This window comes from Cavia porcellus, unplaced genomic scaffold, assembly GCF_034190915.1.
Source record: "Cavia porcellus strain 051 isolate PalLab524CR breed Dunkin Hartley unplaced genomic scaffold, mCavPor4.1 scaffold_27, whole genome shotgun sequence".
NCBI classification, from domain to species: Eukaryota; Metazoa; Chordata; class Mammalia; order Rodentia; family Caviidae; genus Cavia; species Cavia porcellus.
In genome coordinates this window covers 47055675-47068091 of record NW_026947510.1, presented here as the reverse complement: position 1 = coordinate 47068091, position 12417 = coordinate 47055675, and the positions used below count along the sequence as shown (strand labels likewise).

Sequence of the window (12417 nt, the reverse complement as noted above, 5' to 3'; positions counted from 1 at the left end):
ACAAGCTTTTTATCTTGTCATTATTTTCTAAGCAACATAGTATTACTGTTGCCAGTATTACTATTAGTATGTACCTTGTATGAGATACATAAGTGATCCAGCAATGAAAGTGTACAGGAGAGGTTAAAGGGAGGGTAGCTCAGTGACAGAGCCCTGCCTACTTGCTTAGTGTACACGAGGCCCTGAGTTTTAGCTCCTGGACTGCAAAACAAGTAAATAAAAAAGAAGCAAACAGACACGTGTAAGTAGGTAATATGCAGATGTTATGCCATTTTATTTAAGGGGCTTGAGCACCCACAGATTTTTAACATCAGAGTTTCCTAAAACCAATCCTGTGTGGTTACTAAGGGACTATATAAGCCCATTAAAAACAAGATACATTTAATTGTGAATATTTCTTTATCCAGCAAGTACTTACTGGGCTGCCACTACATGAAACAGTTTACATTTTGAAAAGGGAGTAAATCTATTGTGACTTTTAAAATTTCAGCATATACAGACTTCTTGTGTAGAGGATGACTTTCTAGAAAAGGACTTAGCAGTTTATGAATCTTGTGTCTTTTCTTATTTCACAGACAGTCCTTTAGCATAACGTCTCAGAAACTGTTTAACAAAGTTGCACACAGATGAATCCCCAGGCCTCCTCATGTACTACAGCTTTTGTTTAAATTCTGTACAATAGTCCTGTACCTGTGGATCATAGTGTTCTTCCTCTTGGTATAGAAGCTCCAGCTGAAATCAGTGCTATTTCTTCCCTCAGTTCATTACAAATGGTTCTAACGTAGAGATGTAGTATCACTTATTCAAATTTTATTAAGATAATTTAAGATATCAATTATATGACACTCAGAACTTTTAGAATACTAAGTGATGAAACCTCATTATGAATCTAAAATTTATTAAATACGAGACACATTTATTCAGTCAGTGATCCAATGAACAGAGGCATAATAGAATTTTATACTACTATGAAATCATAAAATGTGGCTTCTAGTGAGAACGCTGCACCTCATTTATTTAACATTTATGTAACACCTCATTTGTGTAATTTTCAAACTTGCTTTACTACTGAATTAGGACTCTTGTTTTTCATTCTGTGGCCATGCTAATGCAAGTAATGTTAAATTTATAGGCAGAATAATTTATTGTACAAATAAGTCAAATAGGTGTGAAAATGCATCATAGATTGTTATGTTGTAGAACTGTAGTGGTAGACTTTTATCCAAGGTATACACTAGCAGTCAATATTAAAAGCTCTGTTTCTGAAAAACTCATATATAATGTCCTTGGCTTTGAAAAAAGCAGCTGTGTTACACCAGTGATAGGCTATGCCTTTTCCACTTGGGGTCACATATTCACATCCTTCTGGTACTCTTCGTGGCCAACAGTGATACAGAACGTCTGTTTAGTTCAGTAGACTGCCTGTGCAACAGGATAAAGCTCACTAATCCATGTGAGATTACACCCTACACTGAATGTGAAAAGATCATTATGGTAGCTATTAAAGTTTACTTAGCTTAATACTGTGCACTGCATAGACATGCATATGTGTATATGTATTGGTTCACATATCTACTACATGTATCACACTTTTTACTATGTAGTGCTTTGAGAAGTTATTATGGTATGAAAAAAGATACAAAGATTAGTATGCTATCTTCAAAAATAAATCTTTAAATCTTTAGGGCTAATTAGGACTTTAAAATGCTAAGTAAAAAGTGCATCTAGCCAGGAGTGATCAATTTCTGAGCTCAATGTATTGTGCTCTCTGTACGTTAGGTGTTAGTTTTGCCTTGTTGTGTCTGTGACAATTGTATTTCTAGAGTAGTGCATCAGTAAGCCAATAATTATGAATAAAAAAATACCCATATCCTCTGTAGTCATAAACATTACACTTAAATACTCAATGCATTGAGTATATTTTTTAGACTTATTTTTAAGCCATTAGAAGTTGTCTGTTAATATCAAAGATCCATGTTTATAACTAAACTAAAAAGAAAGTCCTCATATGATATAAAGCAACTGTGTTTCTGATAGGAAACATCTGAAGAGCTTATTGGATCACCCATCCCAGAACCCAGACAACACTCAAGACTTCTGAGGTCTCAGTCAGAAAGCTCTGATGAAGTCACAGAATTGGATCTTTCCCATGGAAAAAAAGATGCTTTTGTTTTGGAGGTGATGTTGCATTGAGCTTTTCTTGGAGGTGTAGAATTTAAACTCAGATTCTAAATTGATATGGTACCTTGTTTTAAATACTAAAAATAAAAGTTTAATGATAGAAATTATAAAAAAGTTTAAGAACACAGTGACTGACACAATAATGCAGATGGTTCTGTAACAATTAGTGTGTGAACTGAAGTAATATTAAAGTAGACTGAGCATCCCTCATCCAGAAATTTAAGAAAAAGTTTGAATTTGGAGCATTTCAGATTTTGGGAGCATTTTGGATTTTATGATTTAGAGATGCTCTGCTCTTAGAAAAATCTGTGCAAATATTTCACTATGTGAAAATCTCTGAAATCTAAAATACTTCTGATATCAAGCTTTTTGGAAGAATAATAACCTGTAATGCTAAAGAGCTGGAATCATTTTTGTAGATTTAATTGAATTTAAATAAATGTTTATGTGCTGTTCTTTAGTTTACTATAATTATTACCTGATTTTTATGATAATGTCACTGTAATTGTTATGTAATATATATGGATATAAGCATTGCATATTCTGGGTATAATATTTTTTTGCTGAATTAAGTTTTTTTTTTTATTATAAATGACACTGAGAACATTTGAGCAACTTTGCTAGAGAATGATGGTGGTACAAAAGCTATTTATGGAGCGTCCTTCCTCACAAATCTGACCCCCTACCCACCCTTTCTAAAATATCAGGAAGAAGATAGCCTATCTTTCCATAGCTAAGAGGAAAGGGTGGGTAAGGGGGCAGATTAATGCCGGTGACTGTGATGAGGACACCAGGCTTGAGAAATGCAAGGCCTGAGGTGAAAGTGTGCATTTGCAGAAAACCCGTGCTGTATGGCTTTATGCCTTTCCCTGCAATTTCTCTACACTCTGAGAATGACCGATAAATGCAAGTTGGTAGAAGCCTGTCTCCAGTGAACGTTTTCAGGGTGTTTGGAGCAGTATTAAGTGTGCTGTCCCGTCAGCACTGTCTAAGAACTTGAAAAAATGTAACTCCCTGTCCCTACTTCAGCCTAAGCAAATGAAGTTTCAAGGAGAAACTGAGGAGTCTGCTTTATGAACTCTCCAGGTGATTAAGCAGTAGCAAAAATTGATCTGAGCATAACTGGCGTGTTAGATCCTGGGCTCCTGGCTGAGTAGAGCAGTACACAACTAAAAATGCTTCAGATACAGGCAGGGGACTGGGGGTAAGGGGCAGACTCAGTAAGAGAAGGGACACAGTGACAGGCTGTAGGTGGAAAGTGCTTGCGATCCTGGCTACACAGCATTGTTGGGAACGCGTGTTGACTTGTGGCCACGGCTGTGGGTGGCTTAAGCCACAGTGGAAGTGGAAGTGCTTGAATCCCAAGGGTGATGTGAGGAGGCTTGAGGTCTTGAGTAAGGACATAGACAGTGATGCACAGGTACATAAATCTAGCTATGTATTGTTGTTGTTATTCACAATGGAATGTTGTGATGGAATCAGGCTCACTTCAGATATGTCTTAAAACTTTATCCCTATTTAATTCTGTTGCAAAAGTCATGCATTCAAAAGATTTTTTTAAAATTACATTTTACTAATGTAAACAAAATGGGATAGACATTGTTTAGGGTGTTTTTGTCAGTCTTTTGAAAGACAGGAGTCTCATAAAAGTTTACTAATGTCTAGTTTTTTTAAAATTCAATATGCTTTAAATGTAAAATATTTTACTTGGAAATATTTGAAATTATTACTAGGGAAATTTACTGATACTAGAATTTTTATATGTTTTGATTTAGTGATAAGTGACTGTTCTTTGTTCATTCTTAAGGTTTTTACTTAGTAAAAATAATTTTTAAAATTTTAAAGTAATTATACATTTATCACTGACATGTAATAGTTTTAATCTTTTTGTTTTCAGATTGATGACACAGATGCCCTGGAAGATGTACATTCTCTGCTTACTGATGTTCCTCCTCCTCCAGGTGAAGAGGAAGCAATCATCTTTGAAATAAAACTGGTTTTATATGTCAGTGTTGTAGATCATAATTATTATAGTATTAACCTTAGGATTTTATTATATTGCTACATTCTGTGATATGCTTTCTCAGTTCTGGCATAAAAACACATAATCTAAAAATGTTTGTTTAGAATTTAGTTGGAAATGATTTTAAAATCTTTTTTTTCCCCTTTTTTTCCTTTATGAGGTGCTGGGGATTGAACCCGTAGCCTTGTAAGTGCAAGGCAAGAACTCTACCACTGAGCCACATCCATAGCTCCTAAATCCTTTTGTCTTTATACATGTAATTTACTAGGAAGTTTTACATTTTCCTGTAGGTACAGTGGTTTAGAATAAAAGAATGAAAAGAACGAAAGTTAAATTTCATGTACTAATTTTAAAATGTTACTAGCACCTACACCAATAAAATAGTTTCCTATATTTTAATTATAATTTATTTTGGCAGGTTTTTATAGTTGTAATACAGAAATTATGCCTGGTATAAATAACTGGACATCAGAAATACAGGTAAGCCTTTTATTAATTTTAAGTAAATGCCACGTAAATTATTTCAGTGAATTTTATCTAAATATGATATCTATTTCTTTTTACTTCCTTATGGCAATTAAAAATGCTATTCTTTTTTGTACCACATTAGTTATTACGTTTATTATCTGACAGGTCTATCAAGTGTTACAGTATTGAGTTAAAAATAATAGACCGGTGTGTTGTTTTCTCTTCCCACATTAGATGTTCACATCAGTGAGAGTAACGAGATTAAGCAGCCTTAACCTGACTAATCAAGCTCTCAATAAGAATTTTAATGATCTGTGTGAAAATTTGCTCAAGGTATGAAGTGTCTGATTAAATTTTATTTAAAAGTCCCCAATCATGAATTACAAAAGATAATTATATTGTCTATAACACCGTACATAATTAATCTTTCAATCTTACGTTTGTTATCAGATGAGTATGATCTCTTTAAAAGATTGTACTATAAAAGAAAAGCAATATAAAAGCTTAGAATTTAATAATATATGTAAATCTTTTAAAAACCTATTAAAAGATTTTATGACTAAAAATATTAAATCTTTTTCTGTTTAAGTATTAAGAATGTAATCTTAATATAAGAATATACAAAGCAGAGGTGGACCATTTTTGTTTTATCTTTTCATTTTTTTACTTGCCATAATACAGTCTTTATTAAGAAAATCAGCTTTTACACATTTTTACATGAAATAACATTAGTAATATTTTCTACTGTGTAGAGCCTGTATTTTAAGCTCCGATCTATGATTCCCTGCTGCCTTTGCCATGTAAATTTCACAGTGTCTCTGCCTGAAGATGAATTAATTCAGGTAAGAATCAGTGTATTTCTAGCTTTTATCTGATGTTTTAATATTATACTTTTGCCATAATATAATTTGCCATAATAGTGTATTAAACACGTACTGTTTTATTTCAGAATGTTGTAAAACATATGTTTAGTATGAATCAGGTCTTTGTTTCATTTTTCTGAAGTCTGGTTATATGAAGATGGGCTCAGAAGTCTGTTCCCAAATACATAGAAGAGGGTGAATACTCGTTAGGAGAGATTTCACAATCTCCATGTTTTAGAGAAGGCTCTTGAGCACTTTTTGAAATATCTAGGTTTAGCTATATATGTTATTCTTAATTTAATTTGAATATCTGTGTAAATGTGTACAATTCTGGTTGAGGAGCTTAACCAGGAAAGGCAAAGAAGCCAGTTGTTCTACAGTGCTGAAAAATTTGCAAGAAATTTAATTTTTGGAATGATTCTTGTGCAAATGACAACTGTTTCTGTATTCTAGGTTACAGTCACAGCAGTTGCAATAACTTTTGACAAAAATCAGGCTTTACAGACCACAAAAACACATGTTGAGAAGTCACTACAAAGAGGTAAACTTGGATAGAGGGGAAATACAATTTGTTTACATTACAGTTCATTAATAAGACATAGAGACAGATAAATAAGCAACTTGTTTCTTTTTTCGTACTGGGAATTGAACCCAGGACCTTGTGCCTGCCAGGCAGGTGCTGTGCTGCTGAGCTACATCCCTAGCCCAGCAATTTATTTTTTGAAGAGATATTATCTCTTTTTTTCCCATGTTTATTGAGATAATTGTAGCTATGCAAATAGCTGTCTTGATATTTCTCACACATGATTAGGTGATATTTATATAAGGAATGCTGTTTTTAGACTTATATGATAATGTATTAATTCTGTGGTAATTTAGGGACTCCTGTACAAGATTTCTGGGGAGGTCATCAAGGTACCAGAGGATTTATCACGGCAGTAAACAAAATTGTGTGCCTTACGTTTGCTTATTTCAGGAAAATTCCCATTGTATTCAGCCATTTCTCCGAGGTGTTTTCATTCCAATGAAGTTTAGGAAGTAGTATTTTACTATATTTTAATGAAACTCAAATTATTTAAAACTACTAAAAAAAAGTCAGAGGAGGAATATAATAGTTCCTAAAGTTTAAGTGACTTACTAGTTAAACTATTCATGCTTAGCCTAAATATTTTAAAGTTGATTGTTTTCTCCATCCATAACGTTGATAAGATTTTTTTTTTTTTTGGTACCAAGGATTGAACTCACAACCTCATGCTTGCCAGGCAGGTGCTTGTGCCTCTGAGCTAAACTCCTGGCACCAACATTGATGAGTTGAACATTGCATTCAGGTCAGCCAGACAAATGTATTAAATGATCATGTCAAGTATTTATCAAAAGAAAATAGGTAACAGCTGTTGTGTCATATCAACTAAAGAGTATAGATAATAATTGTTACTATTGAGTGCCTACTATTTTCAAGACACGATGCCCAGTGGTTTAGGGTTATTAATCCTTTAAAATATGTAATCGTCCTATCAGAGTAGGTAGTTCCCCACTCAACACCGTTTAGATGAAAAGTGCCCAAGGAAGAAACCATGGAAAATATAGCCAGAGTGAATTGGAATGAGGCAGTGACAAAAAAAATCTTACACAAAGTACTTTCATTGCCATAGATTCTTAATTTTTAAAAAAATAATAATAGGCCATTACTAATGAACAGGTGTTTTTCTTGCCTCCCAAGCCTCTACAGATAATGAAGAACTCCTGCAGTTTCCACTGGAACTCTGTTCAGATTCAATCCCTTCACATCCTTTTCCACCAGCTAAAGGTTGGTCCCCTAAGAGAGATACAAATACAAATCCTAGTTTCTGGCTCCTTTTCTTTGCCTTTTTGTCATAGGCAATCTTCCTTAAGCTTGAGATTTATCCTTTACCTCTTCACTGTATGTCTCTCTATGTTCATTGATGAGAGAGAGTAATGGTCTTGATTTCTCAAGGAATTTCAGCATAAATTTATCAAGGTAATTTTTCATATGAGGTTTCATTCTTACATCCCAAAAGAATTATCCAGCATAACTGTTCACACATAAAGTTTTCCAGCAATATTTGAACTTTCAAAAATTTGGAGGTTTTCATAGATAGATACTAGGATGCTTGTTTTCTTCAGAAGATACGTGGAAAGGTTTACGAGTGAAACAGAGAAGAGTTCCCTGCCTATCGTGAGCTTGAACTTTAATTAGAGAACATTGTTATGTAAGACAGTTGTCAATTTTTCAAATACAAAATATTTCTTAATGTAATAGAAATAAATTTATCTATATGTTCTTTAGAGAAATGTGAGAGGTATCTTTTTCTATTTAACCTTCTGATTTTGGTGCAATTTTTATTATATATTTTTCCAAAAGTAATTTATCTAATTTTGTTATATATTTCATGAATATCATTTGTAGTTTTTTAAAATTTTTTATTTCGGAAATGTGTTTGTTATTTACAATCATTCAACTATTCTAATTTTTATATTTTATAATGCTAGTGAAATTATTTTATGATTCCTGCTTGTTAATTATTTTATAATACCAAATTATGTATTAAACAATTTTATATTTACATTAGATATATGTCAGTAGAATCTCTGCTAAGTCAATATAAGGCCTATATATGCATATAAGTGGATATCATTTCATTTTAAAAATTAGAAGAAATGGTATTTTTAGATTTTGAAATTTCTAACCTAGTCACTTTGGTCATCTTGCCTTTTTCTCATCACATAAAATTCAAATTTAGAGAATTTTAGCATTTCTCAACCTCCTTGAAAGAACAGAGAGGAAATAGTCAAAATCAAAGGTAATCTTGAGTTCAGAATTAAATATGAGCTCTAAACAAACAACATTTCATTCCTTTTTACTTTGAAAGAAGGGCAAGGGCCAGGGATTTAGCTCAGTGGTATAAGCACCTTCCTGGCAAGTGCAAGGCTCTGAGTTCAATCCCTGGTACCCCCCGCAAAAAAAAAGGAATTGGGGGATCGTGGGGGACCGCAAAAACCTCCTAAGACATAGTCAATAAAAAGTATTGAATAATTGTTAATCTCCAGGGCTAGCTATTAGTGGAAGTTAGATCTGTATTAGCACAAATTTACCATATTGTTAAAACCTATTAAATTCTGCAGAAAGTTAGATTTGAGCTCTGTGAGTTTGCCTTATATATATTGATTGCTTTCAAAATGTTTTCAAAGGTAATTGTAACTAATGCTTATGTGGTCATTAGTGCAAAATGATACTCTGAACTAAAGAACAAGGTAAGAAACATTAAAGTAGAGTAAGTTATATTTGAACAGGATGTGAAATGTTTGCAACTGATTTTAGGCAGCATGGCTTGGGGCTATGTAATGTAAAAAAGCAACGTATCTTCTGAGTTATGCTGTTGATAAGCTGTGGGAATTTAGGAATCTCATGTATAAAACACGAAAGGGTTAAAGTTTTCTCTAGTCTTTAAAACACTGTGATTCATTGGGTTTCTGTGTTTCATAGTTCTTCAATTAAACGCTCACATTATTAAAAAAACAAAAACTGAATTACTGCTGGGGATCATGCGTAGCTTCTGTAATTGTTAAAGTAGTTGTTTTCATAGAAACTTCTAAGCAGTGAACTCAGTGAGCTTTAAACTCTCTTCCTCTAAACCATAGAGGTTTTTCAGAGGTGCTTCAGGGTGAAAGGGAGAAGAGGGTAAAAGATAGGTCTGTGGATCCTCACTTCTGATTCCGAATTGGTTCAACTTAGTGGCTTGTACACATTAGTTTACTATTTGATATTAAATAATATTTCAAATATTTAATATTATTTGAAGAAAGTGTTTTTGAAGTTTGCAAACTACTTAATCAGATCATGCCACCTTTGTCATCATCATCATAATGTATCAGTTTCATCACATTCAATACTAATATATATGTACAACTTCTTGCACTAAAAACTGCAAAATCTATGTGCTTTTTCTTAACATTTTAAGACCATCAGTAAACAAAGGTGTATGTATATAAATTGTGGTTGTGTTGCATGCTTATTTATTGTCTTTGCTTCCTCAAGTCTTCCTCAAGTCAAGGAGGATATGGGTTAAATATATCTTTAAAAGTTGCTTCAAACTATTTTGGGAGATTTGAGGGTAAGACGGATCTTGTAAGGTCTGAAGTGTGTAGTATTAGCATTGTAACATGAATGGAGTAATTATGTGCTGTTACGTGGCAGGAAGTGTTAAATGGAGAGCAGAAATGACTATAAAAATTCAAGCATAGCAATTTAGAGGAAACAGAAGAGAGAAAGGTAAGAATGTTAATAGTAAATGCTCAAAAGTCTCATCTGTTTTCTTATATGCAATTACAGGAGACTTTAGGTCAGTTACTAATGTTGGTAAATAAATGTGTAGTTTTTATAGTTTTGTTCATTGACTAGCTATGCTGATGGTTTTTGTTTTTAATCCACTCACTGAATTCTAGTTTATATTTGATGTTCTTTTCACAAATAGAATGATTTATAAAATTTCCTTTTATTTTGATAGGGAGAGTAGTTTCGAGAGCTAAGCGTAGTATGTTTATTAATGCTTCCAATTTTTCACTTGTAGATAAGGCTTTATTATCTTTATATGTTACAAGGAAAATAGGTAAATATCATGAGGAAAAAATTACACTCAGGTTACTTAGGTCCACTGGGGATATAGCTCAGTGGCATAACGCCTGTCTGGCAAGTGTGAGGTCATGAGTTTAATTCCCAGTACAAAAAATAAAATAAAATTATATATGTCCTAGTTTACTGTGAAAAGTCAGCCCGGGCCTGAATTGTCCATCCGTGTTCCTTTTCTTATGTTTCTTATTAGACTTAGTTTTGTTTTTCAAATAACAAAATATATCCTGATTTTTATATTTGAAATATTAAAAGGTGCTCAGTTTTAACATTTTCTTGAAGGATGTTATCGTTTGAGATCATCAAAATCCCTTGATAGATGCTACAAAGTAGCAGCTATAAGGAACATAGCTGATATGGTAGCAACATAAATCGGCTGTGTTTACCCGGACTGTTAGAAAAGTTGTGTCGATAACAAATATTTTATATTAATTTCATGATTTTTTCTCATTATTAATATTCGCACCTGTTTTTCTCTCAAATGGTTTTCAAAATCCTTTAAAAATGACATATGTAGAAGAATGAAACTGTAAATACACTTAAGAATGGAGCCTAGGTGAAGAAAAATAAGATTGTAGCTGAGGCCCTGAGTTCAATCCCTAGCACCATAAATAAAATTTAAAAGTAAAAGCTTATCAGATCCTTTGTACTATTAACAGAATAATAGTTTCATTAAAATATTGATAGTGTAAAGCTTTAAAATTTTTAATTGGGAAAATCTTTGTATGCTGTTAAATAAAATTATGGAAGAGAATTTTTTTTATACCCACCTGGTTTTTTGTTTGTTTGTTTGTTTGTTTTGATTTTGGTACCAGGGATCAAACTCATGACCTCATGCTTGCTAGGCATGCATTTATGCCACCGAGCTAAATCTCCGGCCCCTCACCTGGTTCTGTGCTTTCATTTTGCTTTATGCTGGGTGGTTTCCTCATGTCCAGTGACATAAGTTGTAGGGTGGCAGGAGGACCCTCAATAACAACTGCCGAGTAACATAGCAAGCATAAGTTAACAGCTGGCTCTCACAATAAGAGAAAACAGGTTGGCTTATACCTAGAATGGATTGTACTCCATAATTAGGTGTCCATATTGAAAGCTATAAAAGTTAATCTTTCTTTTTGTTAAGCTGAATTTGACTTTATGTTTTAGTTTACAACTATTTCAATTTAATGACTTTCCTGACATTATTTTAAACTAGCAATTAGAAATATAAACTACAAAACTATAAAAATTAGCTTTCTTCCTACTAATAGTTCTGCATTCTTAACTATATATAATTTATTGTTGTTATAGCTAAGTAAAATTACCTTTCTATTCTAACGTTTGTCTGCTTTTTCCTTTTTTTTTTTTAAAGTACTGCGTATTTTGTCATTGTGACCAAATGGTAGTAATAATAAAAAACTACTAATATTTTCTGTTACTAGAGGGCCAGAAAAACCACTGGCAGGCCTTGAAAGGAAAGAGCTGCTGAAGGGGACAGAAAGTGAGGAAAATAGAAACTATAAAGAGAGGGAAATTATGCAACAGCTCAGCTGAAAAATGAGAAAAGTAGGAATAGTCTATGATCCTGTCTTCTACAAGGCAGCTTGATGTCAGTAAATCCAGAGGCAAGAGGCAGAGGGAGTAAAGAGGAATGGCCCCGGTTATTTAGAAGAAAGCCAGTAAGAGTAGTCGTAAGAAGAAGAATGGGTCCCTAGGAGAGGTTGCTCCAGCACGTGAGAGGGGCTTAGAGGGGAAGACAAGGAGCTGAGAACTGTGTATACTCTTAGGGGGAAACTTAAATGACCCAAGAAGAAAAGTTAACTGTCATGATCATTTAATGTGTGAACTCTCTATATGTTGCTGTTAAATTTTTCCTTTGTGAACTATCCAAGTGGAAATTATTTCCATCTTCCTCTGTACCTTAATAAATTATAATACAGCAATTCCATTATCAATCCATCAGCATTTGATTATCATGATGGATAGGTTTACCCTGAACGATCAAATGCATCATTTGTAATGCAGTCATTAAGTCAGATTTTATAGTTATGTGCCAGCCAATCAATATGTTGTAGATTGCTGGAAGTGCCCAAAGTTACATAAAACCCAATTTTGATCATACTGATTTAAAACTGAAAATGTTTAAATGGGGAAATAAAGCATGAAATTGAAATTCCAGTTTATCTATATCTTAATCTTCCAGAGAATCTTTATTTGGAGGAATTTTTTCAGTTATAGATAAGATTTAGATAAAT

At 33.1% G+C, this 12417-nt stretch overlaps 1 protein-coding gene across 29 annotated transcripts in view; it reads left to right on the top strand.

Moving 5' to 3' along the window:
* C2cd5 (C2 calcium dependent domain containing 5) overlaps positions 1 to 12417 on the top strand; it is a 92468-nt gene that overhangs the window by 66971 nt on the left and 13080 nt on the right. For all 29 annotated transcript variants that reach the window (XM_063238371.1, XM_063238369.1, XM_063238363.1 and 26 more), the window contains 7 exons: positions 2038 to 2178; positions 4079 to 4142; positions 4623 to 4684; positions 4907 to 5005; positions 5425 to 5514; positions 5989 to 6076; positions 7256 to 7342. In XM_063238371.1, the coding sequence (XP_063094441.1) occupies positions 2038 to 2178; positions 4079 to 4142; positions 4623 to 4684; positions 4907 to 5005; positions 5425 to 5514; positions 5989 to 6076; positions 7256 to 7342 (631 nt within the window). The remainder of the gene's footprint in view (positions 1 to 2037; positions 2179 to 4078; positions 4143 to 4622; positions 4685 to 4906; positions 5006 to 5424; positions 5515 to 5988; positions 6077 to 7255; positions 7343 to 12417) is intronic.